The 25,058-nt window shown below is 34.6% G+C and overlaps 2 protein-coding genes across 3 annotated transcripts in view; one reads left to right on the forward strand and one right to left on the reverse strand.

Annotated features, from left to right (window-relative positions):
• Positions 1-11,625, forward strand: part of LOC135223678 (uncharacterized) — a 14,075-nt gene extending 2,450 nt beyond the window's left edge. The window contains exons 3-5 of one of the 2 annotated variants that reach the window (XM_064262354.1): positions 5,610-5,903; positions 9,183-9,297; positions 10,151-11,625. In XM_064262354.1, the coding sequence (XP_064118424.1) occupies positions 5,610-5,903; positions 9,183-9,297; positions 10,151-10,197 (456 nt within the window). In that variant the 3' untranslated portion in view covers positions 10,198-11,625. The remainder of the gene's footprint in view (positions 1-5,609; positions 5,904-9,182; positions 9,298-10,150) is intronic. The other variant, XM_064262355.1, reaches the window with a different exon arrangement.
• The window catches only part of LOC135223679 (nicolin-1-like), a 20,187-nt gene continuing 5,821 nt past the window's right edge, over positions 10,693-25,058 (reverse strand). The window contains exons 3-6 of the mRNA XM_064262356.1: positions 23,700-23,954; positions 23,024-23,179; positions 15,993-16,001; positions 10,693-10,882 (exon numbers count right to left, since the gene is read on the reverse strand). Of these exons, the coding sequence (XP_064118426.1) occupies positions 10,745-10,882; positions 15,993-16,001; positions 23,024-23,179; positions 23,700-23,954 (558 nt within the window). The 3' untranslated portion in view covers positions 10,693-10,744. The remainder of the gene's footprint in view (positions 10,883-15,992; positions 16,002-23,023; positions 23,180-23,699; positions 23,955-25,058) is intronic.

Genomic DNA, 25,058 nt, shown 5'->3' on the forward strand with positions numbered 1-25,058 from the left:
TATATTTGTCTCTTGAGATATACTTTTTTAAAGTTTTTTTTCTTTTTTCTTTGCAGAAAGCTTGTTCCTTGATTATTTTGTTTAGGTTTGTTAGTTTTATGGCATACCTAACATAAGATTAATTATACCATAACAGTCTACTCAGATGAGTATATTAAGTTAGGATTCATCGAGGAAGTGTAGTTATAAGATAAATTCCTTTGATCCAGTAGATGACATTAATCATTATTTATCTCAGCATTTCAGTTTTAAGGAATCTGCTACGATAGGGAGCGGAGTAAATGGGGAAAAAACTGCAAATAGTGATACAAGCAACAGATTTGGCATGAGAACTCTTATTATCAACATAAATCAAAATCTACCTCCGGCCACCTCAATATAAGGCTATTTCCAAGATGGCTGACACTTTTCCAAAATGGCGGCAAATTTTGCTCTGTATTTCAAATATTTTCATTCTATCATAAGCCTACAAAGTCACCTCAGTGTCATGATCGGTATGGTCTTGGCCTACCGCCTCGGTGACCGCGAGTTCGATTTTCCGGCATTCCATTGAGGTGTGAGAGATGTGTATTTCTGGTGATAGAAGTTCACTCTCGACGTGGCTCGGAAGTCAGGTAAAGCCATTGGTCCCGTTGCTGAAAACCACTAGTCCATGCAACGTAAAAACACCATACAAACAAACATAAGCCTATGAAAGTTGAATACTGTCCATATAATGATTGTGAATTTATATTTTGGCCTTTTTACTGTCATTAAGAGATAAACTGAAACCCATATTTTCCAATATGGCCACCATATTTCCTAAATGGCCGCCAAAGGTATAAATGTGCATATCTCTTAATAGATACCAGTATGTATCGTATATCAATCAGTTTTAGCAAGTGCAGCTGCAGAGAGCTGTGCAGTTAAGTCCAGACTTGTAGCACTTGCACCTGCCAAGGCATTCCTTCTTGCAGCCACACTTAATCCTATGCAAGATTTTGCTACTACTGGCAAATCTGTCCAATACAGAAACCAGGCACCATCAATAGTTCAGTTTTGTTCTGATCATCCCTGAGGAAGCTGGCCCAATTTCCAGGAGTTTTTGTAGTGCTAATCATTTTGCAGCTAACCTCCTCTGCCTCTTTTTTGTCAAATGAAATGTATGCTTGTTTGTACTTCTGTATGTGCTTCGTACCGTGGCCAGGACGTCAGCTTTTGCATAAGACTCAAATGTAGACTCCTTGGTTGGCCTCAGAGCATTTACAAGAGCTGCACCATCCATTATGATAACATCAGCAATAAGCTCTTTGTCATGGATGTACTGATGCCTGCTGTTCTAGTAGAGGTAGCAACTGAGACTTGGTGCCCTGATGCATCTGCCCATTATGTGCCAGTGATGGTGGGTTATTTTGATTTTCACGTTGAAAGAATTCATTTAAATCACACCGTCTGTTCTGGCGTGATATATAAGCCGTGAGAATAGATTACAGTCTTCCTTTATGGTTTGCAATGCCTGTTTCCCCTTGGATTATAATAGCAGACATCTTGTGACTGAACAATAAAATTTTGTTCATATGTTACTGGCTAATAGAATTTGCTGGGTGTCTTGAGTCTCTCAATAATGTTTGCGAATTGTCTGTCCAAGGCTCTTCTTAGATCTGAAGGATTTTACTAACTTTTGCTGTGCATAATTTCATGACTGTTTAGCACAATCAGATCCAATGAATCTTCCCTCAAAAGGGTTGCCCATTTCTTTGATTACTTTTGCTAGGTTCTCAACCATTTCAAGAAATCTTTTCTGCACAGTTTCAGTTTCATCATGATGCTTTTGGATCAGCATCACTTCTAGTATCAAACTCATCATCAGGAAGCTTACTTCAGGACCAGCCACTGTCCACCTTCTGAGAGCAGCTGCATCTTCAAATAGGCTGATGGCTCACCCATCTCCTTGCTTCATGAGCATTATTTGCTCGTGAGTTTAGTCTATAGCCATTGACGAAAAAGGCTAAATGGTTTTATTGGTAGTGAAATTTCCTTTTGTGAAATCAAGAAATGTGTCGTTTTGGAGAGCCTCCGTGTCTCTCAAATGAATTGAAAAACCACCTGACATAATGTACATGGTTCAGGGCAAAGAAGAAAGGAATGTGTTCTTGCAGCACATCTTTGTACAAATTGAAATTAGACTCCCGGTATAACCTGATGAAAACGAACACTTAAAGTTCTAGCTGAAGCACAAGATTCCAAAAGTAAGATTGTGATGACACCAACTCTCGATTTCTGACCCAGCTTTCACAACTTAGCTCACTTTACTTTTGCTTGCTTGCTTCCTAGATATATGCCATATAGGCGGCTTTACACAGCTGATATGAACTGCAGGCTGTCTGGTGGGCTAGACACATCTTCTGCACATGTAAAACAGAGATAAATAAATCTGCTGTTCCAGGAGTAGCTATTTCTGCTTCTACAGGGCACCAGTCCAGCCACTGTCTTTCAAGAGATCACCAAGAACTCTAAAGGCTGCCATTTCTAAATGCATCCCTCCAAAACATGATAATCTTATCACCATACAACAATGGCCATTCCCTTTGGATCTGCTTGGCAATTGTAAATAGTGGCTGATCAACCATTAGAACTGAACTGGTGTTTGACCAGGATTGAGAAACTGTGGTTGCTCATGCAATATCCATGGCATATTTCATTATTGCAACTGGATGAGCTACCTCTTAAAAAAGAGGCAACATTGGTGGCAAGCTTATTTCAAAGGGAGCCGGCTGCTTCTTAGAAGCATAATGTGTTGCCCAAGATATGGACACAGCATTTTCATTCTTGTCCAACAGACTGTCTTTCTCAAGCCATTCATACTCAAGAGAAAATGCTTAGAAAACACTATTCGTTGGCGTCCTGTACCTCCACTGGATGAAAGGAGGGGATTCTCATGTTTTTAAAGTGAGCGAGGGGGTACATTTCGTGTAATAATTCAGAAAGAGAAGGTACTTTTTTTTTTTTTTTTTTTTTACTTTGTTCCACTTTGGATGATTTTGAGCCGAGTTTCTGTCCTCACCCTTTTCATCAGTGCTTGGATGCTGAAACAAAGATATGCCTGTCCCATGGAAGGATGTTTGTGCTGTTGTGGCACTTGGATTATGGTTCAGATTGCCAACAGCACAAGTTGTAAAGAGTCCTTTTCTTAGTGTAGTGGGCAAACTACTTCTTTCTTCCACAACCCTTGTTACAACTGCTTCTCCCAACCCATTAAGTCAATTCGAGACCCCTATCGTAGCTGATGCTGATTCCATGTTGATGAAATGTATCAATTAATTGACACTTTCTGGTTTTTTGCAAAAACAGGAGACCAAGGTACATTGGAAATGGAGGTTCTCTTGATTTAGAATGTCTGGTAAATGTTGAAGATGCTGGAATCTTCCAACAGTTGAAGTGCAAAAGTTGTGCTTAAGCTACGTAGATCAGTAGATGATGCTCCATATGTAAGTTGGGATTTTATATCACCAACATTTTGCAGCACACTTACAAATTCTAACAAACTTGATGGTACAGATTCTCTTCCAGTGTCTGCTGTTAAGGTTCCATAAAATTCTTTCTCATGTTCAAGCATCTGCTTCCTCAATATCTTGGCTGCTTTGGCCATGATTAGTGCATCATTGTAGTCACATGCCATGGCTAGGCTTCTCCAACTTTCCCCTTGTAGGCAAGCCAAATCTCTCTTCCCTTTTTAAAGGTCTCCAGCTCTGGGATATGGGCAAGTATCTGTTCTTTCAGCCATGTTCAGTGCACAGAGGAAGCATCAACATTTAGCTGTTCCAGTCTTTCTTTGTACAAATCATAAACAGCACCTATCTGTACTCAACGCTTGTCTCTTATGTACATCTCAAGCTCACCAAAAGTATAGACACATGCCTGTTGTCTGTACTGCACATAATCATCTCCAGTTTTCTGGGAATTTAGCCAGGCTCTTTCCTTGTTACAACCTGTCAGACAAATGGGTGATACATATGGTCCTGAGAAACAATATCTCCAGCATTAAGCTTAGCCAGAAATTTCTCTAGTAGGTTCATGGCACATCATTGCAGCTTTTCATGGCAACCCAATGTCCATGGCCAATCGTAAATCTTTGATTGGTGCTGTTTTGTTACAAATAAAACAGATTCCTTCTTTCTCAGTTTTAGATTCTTCCGCATTTTCTTCACTTGCCCTCTGGTTACTAAGTGTGAATTTTGCTGATGGGCCATCATCTTGCCTCTTCTGTCTTACACGATGACTTCCTTTTCCTTTCTAGTTTGCGGTTTTGAACTTCAGTATACATGATTCATGATATGTAGATTTGTTATATTCAAACATTCTGCCGAATTCCATTACCGTCATCAAGCCTTTGAGGATGAAATGGTATAGCATTGTATTTAACTTATAAAATTCAATAATGTTTGTAGTAATGGTAACATAACCAGCACCAGATGCATCCACTAGTCTTTCACGTGTGTCCCCTTTGCACAAGCAACAAAGCTTCAGGAAAGACGTCGACTTTCAAAATTATGCTGCCATTGCTTTTGATCTGTGGGCCGAGGGTTTATCTTTTTACCACTTATTACAACATATATGCCACTTCCAGATATGGGAGACAACTAGGCTCAGATATGTCATTATCCTACCCCTAGCCCAATCATTCATCGGAGTGTTATTTAATTCCCATGTAATCTGTATATACACCTTCTGGAAGACTAAAGCTCCATCTTCCTTGGCTCGGCTCTCCCACATTGGCACATCCTGTCAATTCAGGTGCAGCTGTTTAACTTTGAACTGGGGCTAGCTAAACAGCATTTGGGAAATTTATGACAAATATCTACCATTAGCTAGCATTGAATCCCATGGTGAGTCTCACAGCTATAGTGTCAACCAGGGTGCCCTGGTAGTTCGTTCACTGACACTACCCTACACTTGCATTAAGTTAATTAACCATTTTTTAAATGAGGATGAAAAGGAATGAATTGGGGCTTAATTAATTTCTCACCTACAGAAAATAAACTGATCAAGATGAAGTTACCCGAATCTCTGTAGTTACTTGACCTTTTACCTTGAAAATGAACTTAAGTACCAATGTTGGCCTTTAAGGTGGACATATTTAATTTAGTGACAGCCATCTTCGATATTTATAGACAGCAAAATTATGTATCTAAGTATGTAAAAGCTTGCTTTCAATATTTTAACGTAAACTGGGAGTGACTGAGGAATTCGGACGTGATTATCCAATTAAATGCCAATATTCAGATATCCAACGGAAGCCATTTTGAAAACCTGCCGGCCATTTCGGAAAATGGCATAATTTTGTGTGGCCGGAGGGTGATGATGAGACAGGTCAAGGAGAATCGTTGTGCCAATTTTCATGCGTGTATCACCATTTGCACTTCTCACCTATTGTTTTTATGTTATCCGCTCCACTACTTTTCCAGTTAGGACAGTTTTCAATGCAAGGATTTAGATACCGTAACAGACACAAAAAAGAAAACTATATCCACAGGACTTTCATATTTTACTCAACAATAGTTACTTTTATAGGTCCATAAAAACTCACTTTCCGACCAGACCATTTACAGTTTACTTCTTAATTGTTAAAGATAGAGGAAATGGAACTGCGCAACAGGATTGAACAACTGCCTGTGAAAACCAGATTAAGGTCACAAGAAGACGGAAGGACTGATGAGGCCTGTGCTACGTCACGATACAACAAAAGGCAGGGAGCAAAAGAAGAAAAAGAGGAAGGACAAGAAGAAGAAGAAAAAGAAAACGAAGAATCCAAAGTCACAGTTATTCATCCAATAACAGAAGTGTCACTGCTAGATGAATTTTACAGTGATCAGTCAAAAGATGAAATTATCACGTTTTTAACGGATGACTTTCTTAAAGACCAGGTACCCTGTTTGGTTTATATATATATATATATATAATATATATATATATATATATATATATCTCTATATATATATATATTATATATATGTATATATATATATATACATATATATTATATATATATATATATATATATATATATATATATATATATATATATATATATATATCTTAAATCCACAGTAAAAAGGTGAGTTGAAAACTAGGGCCTTGGAACAAGTACTTTCGTAGTTTATTCTACATTTTCAAGTTCACACTGAATATAATAAAAGCTGACAGACTTTTATATACAAAAACAGAAAGAGGGGGTGGGGTTACAGTTTGTTAATCTGGGCAGCATGTTCTTTAAGCAAAAGAGACAAGTAAAGAGGGTGGAGATGTAATTCAGGATGGAGATTTAAATTCCTTGTTGAAGTGACTTCAATAATATGCACTCCAACAGATTCCTTTTGCAGTGATCTTTGACCCTGCAGATTATCGAGAAATTATCCCTGTTAATAACATGGCCTATCTTAAGCCAATGATCTACAATGCCATTGTTTATTAATCCTCTTGATAAGGCATATTTGTGCTGAGAGCATCTTACCTTTAGTTGTTTCGTTGTTTACCCAATATAAATCTTATTACATTCTTTACAAGGAATGCTGTATACAATATTGTCTACAGTATTCCTTGTAAAGAATGTAATAAGATTTATATTGGGCAAACATCGAAACAACTAAAGGTAAGATGCTCTCAGCACAAATATGCCTTATCAAGAGGAATATTAAGTAATGGCATTGTGGATCATTGGCTTAAGACAGGCTATGCTATTAACTGGGATAATTCCTCGATAATCTGCATGGTCAAAGATCACCACAATAAGAATCGGTTGGAGTCCATTTTTATTGAAGCCATGTCAGCAAGGAATTTAAATCTCCATCCTGGATTATACCTTGATCCTCTTCCCTTTTGCTTAAAGAACACACTGCCCAGATTAACAAACCTCTTCTTTTATATTTTCAGTGCAAGCGTTTCATCCTGCTACAGTGGACATATATATATTGTTATATATATATATATATATATATATATATATATATATACATATACATATATATATATATATATATATATATATTATATATAATATATATATATATATATATATATATATATATAATATATATATATATATATATATATATATATGAGTAGACGGAGGCGGACAAGAACAAGTTACGTTAAAACACAATAAGTTACATTAAAAACCTCTTACAAAAAATTGCACAATATTTTACCATTAAACAAGGTTTAAAAGAAATGTAGATAAATGAATAAATAAACGAAGAGAGTACCTAACCTTCTAGGGCAAAGTCTAGTGTAAAACTAAAAGCAGAAAGGAAAAGTTAAACAATAAGAAGCGTAAAGAACAAACACAAAGTCAAGATAAAAAAAGTTGCAACACTTGACTGATTATTTAAGAGGAACAAGTTGTTTTATTTTCAACTTCTCTAAGATAAAATAACTCGCTCCTCTTTTAAATACTCAGTCATCAGCTGTTCAACTCTTTTATCTGGATTTCGTGTTTGTTCTTAATGCTTCTTATTTTTTATTTTCCATTTCTGCTTTTAGTTTTACACTAGATTTTGCCCCAGCAGGTTAACTACTCTCTTCCTTTATTTATTCATTGATCTACATATTTTCTTTTTAAACTTTATGAATAAACCTTTTTTATTGGTAAATTATTGTGCAATTTTTTTCAAAGAGTTTTTAATGTAACTTATTGTTATAACGTAGCCTCTTGTGTGTTTTAAATACAATTTCCTGTTAAGTTGACTTAAAGATACCTATTATTTTTATTTAATCATTTTTCAAAAGTTTTTTAATGCTTTTTATTTATATCTATTGTATAATTCCCTGAGATTTCAATAACGTATAGCAAAACCTTGATATAAACTGTCAAATTGTTGCGTTCCTGCCTCCCTTCGTCTACTTAGTGTGACTGGCAAGTGAAGTGGCCTCCTGCTAATTTGGCTATATATACTATATATATATATATATATATATATATATATATATATGTATGTATGTATGTATATATATATATATATTTTATATATATATTATATATATGTATTATATATATATATATATATATATATAATATATATATGATATATATATATATTGGTATACATACATACATATATATATACCAGTATATATATTGAATTATAAATTTTATATAATTATATATCTATATATATTATATAAATTATATATATATAATATATATATATATATATATATATTTATATATATATGTATAAATATATACAGAAGATAGATAGATAGATACTGTGTAGAGGGTTGTTCGATGCACTGCTACCGAACCTTCTGTGTGTGCACAAGTGTATGAAGCATGATGATGTTGTGGAAGTTTTAGGCGCAGGGTATTCATCCATGATTCAGCAGTTGAGAAGTAATTTTATTGCTGACTTGTGTTGTTTTTCTCAGTATCCACCCTTTTAAGGAAAATACCTAAATGTTAAAACGGATCGTCATTTTGTATCTGAAGTGAAGGTCTTACTGTTTCAATTAAGAAAAGTGTTTTTCATTCCTCCTGTTATAAAAAAAAGAAAAAAAATGCACATCTTTAGGAACAAAACCATTTAGCATATCAAATGAATGGAATGCATTGTGTATTGAGTTAGAATATTAATGGACCGTTAAAGTTATATGTCGTGAAATGGGAGATGGAAAATGCAGGCGAGTAAAAGGTGACATTGGAACTTCGCTCTCTTTTGCTCTCTCTTTTTCAAAGAGCAGCCTAGGGTACGGTTTTATCTATTTATTTATTTTTTGCTTTCCTGTGGATTATTACTTTGCCACATCTTTCAGTGTAGTACCTCCCAGACAGGACTGTCCCTTACAGGATTGTTCTAGATAACTTGTGTCAGCAACTGCTTGAAAACTTCACGGCAGTAGTATTTCGCAATGACTTAACTATTCCGTGGGAGAGCGTATTAAAGCATCGGCGACCCTTTCAATATCGTGACAGGAAATGTATGGAAGTATTGTCAGTTTTTGGTCATCGTGTCACAAAATGTTTGAAAAGCTTGGAAGTTTATCCCTTAGCTAGTCAAGGAATGTAAGCGAATAGTTTATAGTTTCAAGGATTATCTGGAAGCATTGGCAATTTTGGTGGCAAGTCAAGAAGGGTTTGAAAACATTTGAATTTTATAATGAAATGCTTCCAAAAAAAAAAAAAAATCGTATCTCTTTGATTATCACAGGAAATGGACGAAGATATTCAACTCTTCAACCCAAGTGAGCATATAATAACCATAGAGGAACAGCAGCAGATCAACAGTACTCCGTTGGATCTGGAAATTCACGGGTTCAGGCAACGTAAGTGACGCTTCGCTGAATGACCAAGACTGCTTCTGCTTCTGCTTCTGCTTCTGGGTCGCTTGCTTTCTGCTCTTGCAATTGAGATCGCATGAAAGGGTGCAGAGGTTGGCGTTTGAAGATTCTAGTCGTTCATGATGCCTAGTTATGAAGAAGTTGTGATATGTTGTTCAAAAATGAAAATTACAGGGTCAAAGACACACTGGAAAGGATGTGCTAGATTAGAGGGTCACCGTTATGATTAGCAGAAAATAAGACTTATTTTCAGCTCGTCATTACGTTGACTAGTGTCAATGGACTTCCACGAATTACGCTCAGTGGTTCTAGGTTCACAAATTCAAGTTTGTGTGCATGTACGAGAGTGCGCTTGCCTTTTTTTATTCTCTGTTAATGGCATAAGTTTTAGTAATAATGACCCCTGCTCAGTGTATTCAATCCCGAACCCAGTTCTTGTCATTTGCTATTTCCCAAACTTTGAAGCTATGTGTCGTCATATTCGATTGATGGAATTTGAATACTAACTAGCGATATCTTCAAAATTACTGGAGGTTCTTATATAAATAAACACAGAAACCCCGCTTAATAAAGAGTCCGTTTTTTTTGTATTTTTCAAGTAAGATTTTTAAATGCATGTGATCCTAACTCAACCTGGCATTTAGAGCAATTGTTATATGTTTCATTTTCCCACTAAGCCTCTAAAACATTAATTAATTCGGTCTGGTGAAGAACACTGGCGATTTCGTTTTTCAAAGTTGATGTTTCGAGGTACTTATGCCATTGTTTAGCCCAGATTTTTGGAAACGGGAAATGCATTTAAATCTTATGTATACTGGCAGGTCTTTTCATTTTGCAGTTGCAGAACTGTCAGGAGATCGGTCTCAAGAGGAGGACGATGAATGAGCAGTCGAATCATCTGACGAGGAGCTGGGAAGAGGAACATTACCAAACGGAGGACATTACTTTACTGAATGAAATGGAGAAGGGAGGCGACACAACTAAAAATCTTTGTTTTTCGTAGAGGTTCAAAAGTGTCTTTGTATCTTGAAATATATGAAGTATACCTTTGTTTCGTGAAGGATCGGAAGTGTGTCTTCGTGTGGTAGTATTTGTGAAATAATGTATTCATGTTGCGTCGTGAAAATTCTGGAGTACCTATACCTTTGCATCATGAAGATCTGAAATGTGTTATCAGTTGTTGAAGTATCTGAAATGTCTTTAGTAGTTGAGGGATCTGAAATGTCAATATGATGAAGGTTCTGAAATATATCCATATTACGAAGGACCTGAATCATGTCCATATTATGAAGGCTCTGAAATATATCCATATATTATGAAGGACTTAAATGTGTCTTCGTGTCATGAAAAATCAGAGTTATGCTTTCTTGCCCCGTACTGCCTGTTATCTGTCTGTCTTGGAGGACCTAAAATGTCTTCTTTTAGTGAAAGATCAGAAACATGTCTCAGTGTTATGAAGAATCTGAAATGTCTTCGCGTCCTTTTCCCTTACCTCTAAGGAGTCCTCGTCAGGAACTCGCATGGCCTTCCTCGTCTGCTGGATGAGGCGTTCCAGTGGCGTCTGCTGGCTCTTGTCGCCCACTGGAAATCATATACAGTATATAATCAATAAGGAAAGAATTTATTTGGATATTATGCTTTCAATACACAGAATGTGTCCACTTCAAGTTGCCTTATTTTCAGAACAAAGGAGCACGTTGCCTTTGAGTGTTTTACTAATAGTAAAATTTTTAAGGATTTAATGTTCGTGTCAACCATGTCTAAAGGCCCATTAACTTACAGTGATTATTTCTACAATATAGGATTTCCATGAAAGAAGGAATGAAAAAAGAGTAAATAAGTAAAACTAAATAAAATCAGCTATATGTAATCTACATAAACATCTGTATGTAAAACTAGAGGTTTAAAAGCAAAATGGCAGCCTCTCTTGAATGTAATGAACACTGAAAGTCCAACGTCTTCTGCTCCCCTAAATGCTAGGTTGATGGGAATGGATACAGAACAAAAAAAGGCCAGGTTTTGGGGGAATGATTTTAAGTGGTAGGAATTTAATTACACAAAAATGTAGAAAGTTCTGGTAGACCCATTAGAGAACTGGTATTTGCAGATGAATACAATTGGTAATGTTAGCCTTACAAGTTATTAGTGACCTGGAAAATAATAAATGTATGCATGTATACTGCGCAGAGCATATATGTCCCGCATTTTAATGTACCATTTTCTGTTCCTATAACAAATATTTTATTTGACTGTTGTCTTATTATTGATTTAAATTTTATTACTGATATAATAAATTTTTATATGCATAATTGCTATTTTGTTATTATTGAAAAGAAACCTCTTGGTTCTTCAATCATATACCATAAAAGGATAAAGGTAAGTATAAGGATGAAAGTCAATATTATAACAATAATGTTAAAATAAAAATTTTCTTGCCCATATTTCCTGTTTATATATTGGTTATGTTTGTAAAAATGACACAGTATATATATATATATATATATAATATATATATTATTATATATAATATATATACATACATACATACATACATACATACATACATACATACATACATACATACATACATACATAAATATGCGTTTCAGTTGATCGTGCATGTAATGAAGGATCGCAGACATTTTAGAGCTACAAGGTAACGGAATTAATTCTGTTTACCAAAATATTCTTATGAGTATTGACAATAGACATTAATTATACATACAGTAATAGAGTACAGCTCTCTTTATGCAGAAGCAAATCTAAATAGAAGATTTTCCATCAATAATCTGCTGTAGAATTTGTATGTCAGTGGACAATTAATGAAAAATTGCCGTTGTGAATTTTAAGATTGATTTAATTAAATCAATAAGAACTGACAACTCAAAAGTTGAAAAGCTACCAACGGGTGAATTATCTGTCCATTGTGTAGTATGTCGTTAGTTCTCGTGAAAATAGCCAAGCAGCTGTTCTGCACCAATTAAGTTCAGATTTCCTGTAACATTCGTATTGGCGTAAACGCGGAAGTTAACGTTGTGCCACAGCCTTAGTTACGATCTTCCAGTCGTGGTGTTAACAGGTAAACATTGGGTTCGTAGTAGGGGCCGTGGTTGGGGTGGGGGAGTGATCATTACAAAAACCGGTTTGTGACATTTAACTGCAACCTGTAGTTCTCACGGCTGTTGTCAATTGTTGCTATATAGCAAGACTTCTGTTTTGCTCGGAGTTTACTGGGGATATAGCAGTCATTTCTCTGATTTGTAATATCAAAACTTGTTCATTTATTTGCAGTTTCAACGCCTTAATTATATTGACATACAACCATTTTATACCGAATCAGATCCGTGTTCATTGCTAACTTAGCCAACATCGATGTGATTCGAGGTGTTGAGCTACACACGTTAAGTTTATTGTGATTTCAGTCACTCCATCGCCTCGATTGCATTAGCACCTCGTTATAGAAGTCGATAGAATTTATAACCTCGGGATATTTACAAATAGTTCAGTGTGGGTATGGGTCTGTGGTTCAAGTCATGGGTACCTAAACGTTCGAGTTTGGTAGATGAGTAACTCGGGAAAGAACTGTAGTTGTATACTAATACAACGTCACGTGATGGCGTATACCACAGGAGACTAAACCATGCAGAAACAAGAACTACGATAGGGATAGGTATCCAGCTCGTCAGTAAAAGGTAAGTACCAAAAGTTAGTTTGTTTGTCAGTACTGCACATTTAGATATTCCGTGTCTCCATTCTAAGCAAAATAATAAAGTGTATATGTATATATATATATATATATATATATGTGTGTGTGTGTGTGTGTGTGTGTGTGTATATATATATATATATATATATATATATATATATATATATATATATATATTATATATATATGTATATACATGTATATATGTATGTATATGTATATATATGTATATATGTATATGTGTATATATATTTATATATATGATGTATATATATATATATACATATATGTATATAATAATACGTATATATATGCTTAAAAAATCACAGTAGATGCACGTGACTTCATAAATAAGCAAATCCCACAGGAAAATGATAGTGATAAAGTCTATTACGGACAGACCGGTAAATCTCATTTCACAACGTCTCAAACAGCATCAATGTTCTGTGAGAACTGGACAAATATCGATGCATTATTCGTACATATGAGAGATTTAGACCATCCTATTAACTGGAGTCAAGCAAGAGCCGTAATCCCATGTAATGACACAGTTAAAAAGAATATCATTGAATCATGTTCTAAATTTAAGTCTTGGTTTATTTAAACTTGATGCTTTCATAATGAAAAAAGTCGTAGATAAATATAAGCAACAAAATTAATATATTCAGTTTTTACATGTTTTTGGACTGCAAAGATACTTTGTAATTTCGGTTAGGGTCAAATCTGTTTAGGTTTGTGGCCGTGTGATATCCGATAATCCTGGATTATCTCTTTTAATTTTTACACTTTTGACAATTAACCATCTGGTATTCTTGATCTTGTTTTGTACCTGAGACCTTTCTCTCCAATTGTAACGTCACTTTTAGAAGCTGCTAGAAAGAATTGCATCATCTTTCTCATTGCCGAAAACATTTTATGCTAGATCCACTGCCCAGCTCTTGTGCGAATTGAAAGAATTCATCTGGGCTTAAATCCTCAAAGCGTTTACATCTCTCTCTCTCTCTCTCTCGCTCTCTCTCTCTCTCTCTCTCTCTCTCTCTCTCTCTCTCTCTCTCTCTTCTCTCTCCATCGCACGGCACTTTGATTTCAAAGTATCGTAACGATTTCATACTTACTGAATGGTCACTCGTAACTTTTAGATTTCAGATTTGATATTTCTTAGAGTTATTTAGTATTATTTAGTGCTTTTGTGGAATCTGAACAAACATTGTGTGTGTAACGGCGCCTGGTTTTGCGAAAGTGTGAAACAAGCTGCAGCAAAGAAAGAAAATTGGTATACCAAGAAGGTAACGTTTGTTATATTTTTATTAGTTGCAACTAATAACTAATGGTCACAATGGTTTAGGGAACTAATAACTAATAGTTACAATGGTTTGAGAGAAACTATTTACATTTCTACACATTGCAAATTTTGTTGTTTTGTGTTTGTTTTATTTGAAGTGCATTTATCCATTTTCTTATTGCAGTGTGTCTTTTTATTTTATACTCTGTGTGATTAGTACTTTTTACAATTTTGGTATTTTCCACATTTTTCTGTTTTCATTTCCATTCACAATTTAATTAACTTAGTTATTTTCATTGCTTAATCATTGCTCATTTAATTGAGTTTAACACTTGTGAATTAATTTGCATTTACTTAGAATTCTTTTTAAGTTTCAGTGTTGTTTAGCACTTGTGAATTAATTTCCAAATTTCAAATATTACTTAACACTTTTGAACTTCAATTGAATTAATTTTCTTGAATTTTGTGATAAATTAATTTTGATTTAATTTTACTTAATTTATTCAAGATTTAATTAAACTGTTTTCAAGTAACAGTAATTTTCCCTGATGTTGTGAATTTCACTTATAAATTTTGAGTTTGATATTAAAATTTTAAAGTATTTCATTTCTTACCAGAATACATGCATATAATCAAGATTGTATTTATGTTAGGTAGAAACATAGAGTGGTAATTGATCTGTTTTCCTTCAATTTACTTGAAGTGAGTTAGAACCAGGGAAGTAATATTAATGTCAAAAGTTTAATAATAAAAAATTCTAAAGATCTTCCAGGCTGCATATAGGAAATTCCTTGCAAAAAGTGTGATAAAGTCTATTACGGACAGACCGGTAAATCTCTTTCACAACGTCTCAAGCAACATCAATATTCTGTGAGAACTGGGCAAATATCGAATACATTATTCGTACATATGAGAGATTTAGACCATCCTATTAACTGGAGTAAAGACGAAAGCGCTTGGATTTCTGACTATTATTTTCCTGTGGTATTCGCTTATTTATGAAGTCACGTGCATCTACAGTGATTTTTTAAGCATAATGGAAACCACACGCAACTTCTACGCCTTTTCTTTGAATTTTCCGAGCCTTGTTCTATTTGTGACATCCTTCTGTAATGCTCTTATCATCGCTCACAAACTGAAACTCCGACTCAACTTTCTACGGAAGTGTAAGAACGAGCAAGTGATGCCAAGTCGATTTTACCAGTGAGAATTCTCGTCTAGCAGAGCGACCTTTCGACGAGTTTCAACGCATCATACTTCAGAAACACATCGACATCACAAAGTGGAAGTAGATGATGCGTTTCGTACACTTAGAAGCAGACGGTATGGCTTTAATCAGACGGTTCCTGTCGATTGGAAGAATCGGATGCTGGATTATTGCTACGGAAAATTGAGAAAGTGCTGCAACCGTCTTGAAAGGAAGCTTCAAGTCAAGTTGAAAAATCTTATTGCTGAAAGCGACTGGACTAAGCATGCCAACGTGGACTTCATGATTAATTTATCAGACAAACCAGTGGATAGTGCTACGAGAGCGGCTTTGGGACATGGTTAAGCTTTGGTGTATTTAATGGTAACCTGGACTGTGTCGATATCTCAAAATCCTTTTGTGTTATTTACGAAAATTAAATCAAAACCTATGCCCTGATGATATCAATATTTGTAAAGGTATTGTGTATGGTGCTATGAGTAAACCTTCTCCCCCTAATGTACCCGTGAGATTTCGCCAGGCTTTTAAGAAAATTAGAGAAGATGAAACAGTGAAAGTGACAAGAGCAGATAAATCTAATGCAGTGGTAATAATGAATAAAAGTGACTATATAAGTAAAATAATGACATTGCTAAATGATACTGATACTTATACGAAACTGAGGTCTGACCCTACACAGACAGTGAACTCCCATTTTAATAAACAAATTAAATCCATTTTGAAGGGCTTTGACCATTTAATTAAACAGTTTACACCGCAATGCGCCTCCCTACCTTATATGTATGGTTTAGTCAAGACACATAAAATCAATAACCCTATCAGACCAATCATTAGTTCAGTGGGGTCAGTTACGTATAATTTATCTAAATGGCTTGTAAAAATTCTTACTCCTTTGGTAGGAAACATTTCTAACACGAATGTTAAAAACAATGTTGAATAGTTTATATTTGAATTTTGATTTTAATATGGTTAGTTTTGATGTTGTCTCTTTATTTACAAAAGTGCCTGTAAATGACTTACTTGAATATTTGGAGGAGGAATTAGAACGTCATGACATTCCCTTAAGTGTAGCAAGCCTCATTAGTCTCGGATAATAGGGAATGTACAAAAGTTTGGCATGGCTATGGGTAATCCCTTATCTCCTGCCCTTAGCAATATTACATGGAATTTTTTTTAGACAAAACTCTTACCAAGAATTTTGCCCCAAAAAGTTATTTGGTTTAGATATGTGGATGATATCTTCTGTATTTGGCCAGTTCACGAAAATCTCCAGGAATTCCTTAATAATCTCAATAATTTAGTCCCTTCTATAAAATTTACTGTCTAGAGGAAGAAAGAAATTGTAATTTGAATTTTCTTGATGTAACTGTCTATAGAAATGATAGAAATTTCACCTTTTCAGTCTCGAAAATCAACTAACATTGCCTCTTTTGTTCATTACTACTCCAATCACCATCAAAATGTTAAATTCTCTGTTTTTTCTGGGATGTTCCTAAGGGCTTCACGTGTCTGTAGCCCGCAGTTTATTGACGCTGAAATTAAAACTATTTATGATATTGCATTGAAACTTAAATACCCAAGGACTTTTATAGATGTGGCATGGAAAAGAGCTAGAAAAACATTTTATTCAACTAATGACAAACTTGAATTTAGTAAGCATAACATTCTAAAATTACCCTATGATGAAAGGTTTTTAGATATTCCTAGAATTTAAAAGCTATTTAACATAAATGTTATTTTCAGTAATATTAATGTCAAGAGTTTAATAATAAAAAAATTTTCCTAAAGATCTTCCAGGCTGCATATATAAAATTCCTTGCAAAAAGTGTGATAAAGTCTATTACGGACAGACCGGTAAATCTCTTTCACAACGTCTCAAGCAACATCATATTCTGTGAGAACTGGGCAAATATCGAATGCATTATTCGTAGATACGAGAGATTTAGACCATCCTATTAACTGAGTCAAGCAAGAGCCTTAATCCCATGTAATGACACAGTTAAAAGGAATATCACTGAATCTTGTTTCATCAAGTCAAATAATAGAAATGTTTTAAATTTAAGTCTTGGTTTATTTAAACTTGATCGCTTTCATTATGAAAAAAGTTGTAGATAAATATAAGCAACAAAATTAATATATTCAGTTTTTACATGTTTTGGACTGTAAAGATACTTTGTAGTTTCGGTTAGGTTTGTGACCGTGTGATATCCGATAATCCGGATTAGCTCTTTTAATTTTTACCCTTTTGACAATTAACCATCTGGTATTCTTGATCTTGTTTTGTACCTGAGACCTTTATCTCCAATTGTACTTCATTAACTCCTTGACAATGTCTGAGTAAAACCGAAAGTGCTTGGATTTCTGACTATTATTTTTCCTGTGGTATTGCGTATAATAATATAATTATATATAATATATATATATATATATATATTATATATTATATTTATTATTAATAGATAGACTGGATATATTATAGATATATATATATAATATATTATATATATAGAATAAGTATTAAAGATGAATTATAATTTAAAATATATAATATAATATTTAAGATTTATTTATATATATAATTATTATATTAAATGTATTATATGGAAAAATTATTTTTTTATATATTAGGGATAATTATCTTAGGGTAAATATATGTTAATAATTATTAGGAAATATATAAATTAGAGATATATATATATATATATATATATGTATATATATATATTTAATAGATATGTATATATATATATATATATATATATCTATATATATTTATATATATATTATATTGGTTATATATATATTATATATATATATAGAAACTATATATGTATATTATATATATATATATCTATATATATATAATATATATGTGTATTTTATATATATATAATATATATATAAATATAATATATATGATATATAGATATATATCGTATATATACATGTAGTTATAAGTATGGCTAGCAGAAACTTTAACATTTATAATTAAAATTTATTTCTTGTAACATCAAGCCAAGAATTGATACTGAAAATGTATGCATAGGAATAGCAAATCATTCTTTTAATTCTGTTAAAAGTAATATGGTACAAAAGCAGTTTAAAATTGATATATATATATATATATATATATAGTATATATATATATATATATAATGTATATATAATGTATCTAATATATATATATATATATATATATATATATATATATATATATATATATATTGTGACGATGTGCCAAGTATCTGGTTACTACACTTACCATTCATTAATTGTTACCTCACAACAGCCAGACACCTGAACCTTCATCACGGGTACTAAACGACTGAATACTCTAAAGGCAACAGTGAGCCCTTAACAACTTACCAGTATTGCAGAAAATCAGACTAAGTTCATCAAAAACAGGTGTGAGGTAATCGTGTAAGTAATTAAATTAATCAAAGGGCATCACTCCATCAACAACTTTAATAGTAAGTATTTCCCTGATTTCAAAAGTCTAAGTACTTTCCTGGTTCTAAGTCACTTCAAGTTAATTGAAGGAAAACAGATCAATTACCACTCTATGTTTCTACCTAAGCTAAATATAATCATATGCAAATATACTTGTTAGAAATAAAATACTTATAAAAATTTTAAATACAAAAATTTATTATTAAACTCAAAATTTATAAGTGAAATTCACAATATCAGGGAAAATTACTGTTACTTGAAAGCAATGTAAAGTTTGATTAATTCTTGAATCAATTAAGTAAAATTAAATCAAAATTAATTTATCACAAAATTCAAGAAAATTAATTCAATCAAAATTCAAAAGTGTTAGGTAATATCTAAAATTTGGAAATTAATTCACAAGTACTAAACAACAATAAAACTTGAAAAGAATTCTAAGTAAATGCAAATGAACTGAATTCTAAGTAAATGCAAATGAACTCACAAGTGTTAAATTTAATTAAATGTGCAATGATTAAGCAATCAAAATAACTAAAGTAATTAAATTGTGAATGCAATTGAAAACACAGAAAAATGTGGAAAATATCAAAATTGCAAAAAGTATTAATCACACAGAATATAAGATAAAAACACACACTTCAATAAGAAAATGAATAAATGGCACAAAACATAAAAATCCCTTCAAATGAAACAAACACAAAACACAAAAATTTGCAATGAGTAAAAATGTAAATAGTTTCTTTCAAACCATTGTGACTATTAGTTATTAGTTCTCTAAACCATCGTAACCAATAGTTGTTTAGTTTCTTACCAAACCATCGTAACAATTAGATTTAGTTCCAACTAATAAAAATATAACACTTTACCTTCTTGGTATACCAATTTTCTTTCTTTGCTGCAGCTTTTTTCACACTCACAAAAACAGGCGCCGTTACGCACAATTTTTGTTCAGATTCCACAAAAAGCACTAAATAATACTAAATAACTCTAAGAAATATCAAATCTGAAATCTAAAAGTTGCGAGTGACCGTTTTACATTACGTTAATATCAATTATGGCGAGGCAGAGAGAGAGAAGAACGCTTTAAGGATTTAAGCCCGAATGAATCTTTCATTTTGCACAAGAGCTGAGCAGTGGATCTGGCACAAAACGTTTTGGGACATGCAAAAGATGATGCAGTTCTTTCTAGAATCTTCTAATAGTGACGTAACTTTACAAAAAAAAACAAAAAAAACTGCGAAATCTGCATGTGGCACTCGGCAAAGACATACGCATATGAAATCAGTTTGTTCAACAAAGACACCGTACTCAACCAAAACAGACTCGAGCAAAAGTCCCTATCAGACGTGATGACAGAATTCCCAAAACACAGCGAAGACCTCGAGGTCTCTTATCGCAAGGCGTTGACATAATAGGTAAACAATCCTAGTTTCGAATGGACAAAGTTAATCTCCCTTTCTTTTCATACTACGTCATATATTCTTTTTATATTATGTGAAATCTGAACACACATTTTAAACATCCTACAACTCTAAGGCTAGCTAAGGAATCTGAAAATGTTGCAAAATTCTATACATAAATTTTATACAGTCAAGAGGGGATATATGCGTTTTGAAAGTATATATATATATATATATATATATATATATATATATATATATATATATATATATATATATTACACGCATTATGCTACAATACCCGTGATTAATTTGCTCTACCTTGGAATTAATATCTTTTCATATATGTTAACTGAAGGGGAATATTTTAGAAGATAAGGAATTCGTTGGCTCATGGGCTCGAACCACAGAACCAAGAACTCAGGACGTACAGTGACACTCTTTACCCACAAGGCTATCATTATGATAGCCTTGGGGTCTCTTAAAGAGCATCACTGTACATCTTCAATTCTTGGTTCCGTGGTTCGAACCCATAAGCTGATGAATTTCTTATTAACTAAAAAATTCCCCTTTGGTTAATATAATGAAAATATATTAATAACGAAGTAGAGCGAATTAGATATTAAAGGACATCTGTAACTTAATGTGTTTATATAAATCACGATGATGTGATAAAAATCATATCGTCAACATTGCGTGTATTATTTTCGTAAAAATTCATACTCTTACACACGCACAAACATATATGTATACCTGTGATGAAGGTTCAGGTGTTTGGCTGTTGTGAGGTAACAATTAATGAATGGTAAGTGTAGTAACCAGATACTTTCAGTAACAAGAAGCACACAAGTGAACTTATGAGAAAATTAGCCTATTCACGAAGACAGAAGGAAAAGTATATTTAACATTAATCCTAACTTGTACAAAATTGATGTGCATATTTATAAAAGTGGAAGGCAAAAATATCGAGACGAGAGCTCACGGGCACAGAAGCTTGTATGTAAAGAGACTGAATTAATTCATTTTGAGAAGGGTAAACAAGCAGAGGCAAAAAGTGTTGAATGGGCGAATGGTCTATTGGGTACACACGTGCGAACCGAACCTTGTATTGTAACCGATTCTTGTAACAAAAACGCAAGTGTGGACGGTTCCTCGAACCCGAACCCCGAACCCGCGAGGTTCGAGGCTCCGTTCGCCCTCCGTCCCGCCAATTGTCGGTTTTTGGGCCCCGCATCAAAGGGAGGTCTCTTTGAACGTTACGCCATGTGTGGACGGGACCTGTATGACACGCGTAACAACAGAGGTTGCTGAACTTGTTAACACCGACTATGAACAAGACCGTCCACAGTAGAGTCCCTGTTTTGGTCAGTCAGGACCTCAGTACGTATATGTCTACATGGCTGATTGAAGTGACGAAGAGGTCCTTCAATTTATTAGCTATTACGAAGAAAAAAAAGACTTCACTGTGGCCAGAAACTTCTTGGAATCTCAAGTCAGCGAGTAATTCCCGACCACTGTATTCTACCCTTCTAGTATATAAACTTAATTGCACCATCTTCTTTATTTCGCTTCATCTTCGTTAATAATGTGTATAAATGTACGCGGCAGCTGCTACTTGCATGGTGGCCATCGTCGGTAAATAACCCGGACAGAGACACTGGTGATCGCAGTGGATTGAAATGAAGTTACGTGCTTAACGTGGTTACGGTTCGTCCTCTACATTTTGACACCTTGTAACCGTAAATGCGTAACTCAGTTACACATACAAGGTTCGGCTCTCACGTGTGTACCCACCTTAAACACGTCGTAACAACAGAGGTTGCTGAAACTTGTTAACACCGACTAGAACAAGGCCGTCCATAGTAGAGTCCCTTGTTTTGGTCAGTTCAGTACGTATATGTCTACCATGGCTTGATTGGAGTGAGGAAGAGGTCCTACAATTTATTAGTTATTACGAAGAACAGACTTTACTGTGGCCAGAAACTTCTTGGAATCTCATGTCAGCGAGTAATTTCCGACCACTGTATTCTACCCTTCTAGTATATAACCTTGATTGCCACCATCTTTTATTTCGCTTCATCTCGTTAAATAATGTATATAAATACGGCAGCTGGTACTTGCATGGTGGCCATCGTCGGTAAACAACCCGGACAGAGACAGACTGATGATCGCAGTGGATTGAAATGAAGTTACGTGCTTAACGTGGTTACGGTTCGTCCTCAACATTTTGACACCTTGTAACCGTATATGCGTAACTCAGTTACACATACAAGGTTCGGCTCTCACGTGTGTAGCCACTTTGGCAACTGTTGATGAGGTTGGTGATAACTGTTCATTGAGAGAGACCCCAGGGTATTGACCGGTTGTATATTGTCTGAGAATATTGTGTTCACATTTTACTGTATGGTTGAGTATTGCAGATAATTCTTTCGAGGCAAGGTAGACAGGTAATGGGAATTACATGAAGAAGATTTGGTGTATTGTCTTTTTCATAGTTAAACTGAAAGACGGGTAGACAGACAGGCCTATTTGCCATTATCTTTACGATCTACAAAATGTTAGTGTCAGGAACTGGGAGTGGGTAGAGATGAGCAGAGTAGCAAGTGTAATTGTATTTACCTTGATATTTTTTTTATATAATTTCTTATTCTTGAATGAGATCTTACCTGTCCATCCTGGGTAATGATGGGTACACTGAAGGGAGGCAGGCGTGGCAGCTCCCTATAGGCCGTGATCTCCTCAATAAAGAAGGTCCTCCAGACTGGGGAGGGCTGACGGAGGATGAGACGCATTCCTATGACGTCCTGCCAGTCAACCCGGCTCTGTAAACAAGAAGTGAATGAATTTGCGAATGGCTTCATTTCATTTGGGTACTATTGCTGTCTCTCTATACGGCTCTGAGCAGGATTGAATGGTAGTTTTTGGCCCCCTTCCAATCCAACGGCCAATTCACTTTAGACCCCTTGGGCATGCACCTACTCCGGCTCTATGGAAACCGGTATTGTCATTTTGTTTTTCCAATGAATATCGTTCTCTCGATGAAGACAAAGGCAAATATGTTTTAGGACAAACCACTCTAAGACAAAACCACGAATTAGTAATGAAATCATTTACAATTCATTTGGACTGGACCTATTACTCTACCAGATCAAGAGACAAGGCTTGATTAAACAAAAACAAACAACTCTTCTGGTTCAGGACTTGCACAAGCCGGAAGTGACTCCACGTGAAGCCAATCTGGAAGAGATACAGTTCATTCTTTACACTATTTACATTGAACATCAGCCTTGTTATTATTATTTATTATTATAATTATTATTATTATTATTTAATTTCCTTTACCTCGAGACACGTGATCGAGACGAAGTCGTGACTGGCTGTCTCTGTATGTGGATGGGGCATCAGGACCTTGTTTCTCACACCAACGTGCCAAGAAGAGGGGTCCTTCCAGGCCCATGCCGCTTCTCCTCCGGCGTCCCCGCCGAGTAAACCGGCGCCAACGACGCCTCCTAAGGGCAGTGTCGATGCTGCCGCGCATCGCAGGACATGGACACCTACTGCCCATGTGTAGTAATTTCGGAAAGTGATTTCGCCGATCTTGAAAGAAAAGAACAGGGTTAAGTTCTCGAGGGTCTTCATTTTATTGTTTTGGGTATTCCCCTTAACCATATTAATATTTTTCATAGTAGTAAATGTGCCATGCTGTCGAACTTCTCAGTTCCAAAATTCCTTCATTCCTCAGAGTTGGACTACGGAACAGTCAGTCTCCATGAGGATGTTTTGGGCAATTGAAGCTTCCAAAAGTGTTTTCAGTGAAGATGCAGCGCATTACTACCCAAAAACAATTCTCTTTTGTATTTTAATAACTAAAACTTCCGTTTTTTATTTGTTTTTTATTATTTAATTAAGTTAATTTATATTTCTTTTCTAATAACTGATCACTGCTTTCTGTGTTTCATATTACTTTATATTACTTCTTTCAATTGAACACCACAGTCTTTGGAAACTTGAATTTCAAGTCAGTGGCCCCAGTTTGTTCCATGTGAATAAGTTTCATCCGAATGGTAATAGTGAAAGTAATAATTGTAGTTTGTAAGGAAGGTCTGTTCTGAGTACGTCATACGAAATTTCGTGGCCCAGTAGGTTCGTTAAAATCGTATGTTTTTTCCTTTCTTAAAATAGTTTTGTATAGGGTAGTAATACTAGAACCTAAGAAAGTGTGGAAGAAACCCTAGTGTTGCGAAGGGATTTATTCCCTGTAAGGTGGTCATTTCCTCGTGTTTGTTTGGTAATAATCATGATCAGTCCACTGTTGGCCATTCAAGAATTGGTTACGGCAGGGTGAATGAGTTGGGGCTTTTATTTGTTTATAAATTTATTTACTTTTAGATGCTTGTTATTTATACTGACTTCAGTGTTTCCGCTTTGACGGAATTTGATGATTCTCAAGAAAATAGATATTGGTACTTTGAAATCCTGGCTTATTTGCTTTTTGTCATTTCATAGTACTTGCAGTGAGCTGGTTTTGATACTCTTGGGGGATATCTCCCGGTCGTTTGCTACCTAATCGTGTAGCGAGCTCGAGGTTCTCTCGTCAATGGTTGGGTCATCATTTTGGTTTCTCGGTAGAATCTTAAATTCCGGTATTAGCCCGCATAATAAAAATATGGCGTTTAGTTCCTGACCTGGCAAACCGATTTC

This window comes from Macrobrachium nipponense, chromosome 10 (assembly GCF_015104395.2).
Source record: "Macrobrachium nipponense isolate FS-2020 chromosome 10, ASM1510439v2, whole genome shotgun sequence".
NCBI lineage: Eukaryota > Metazoa > Arthropoda > Malacostraca > Decapoda > Palaemonidae > Macrobrachium > Macrobrachium nipponense.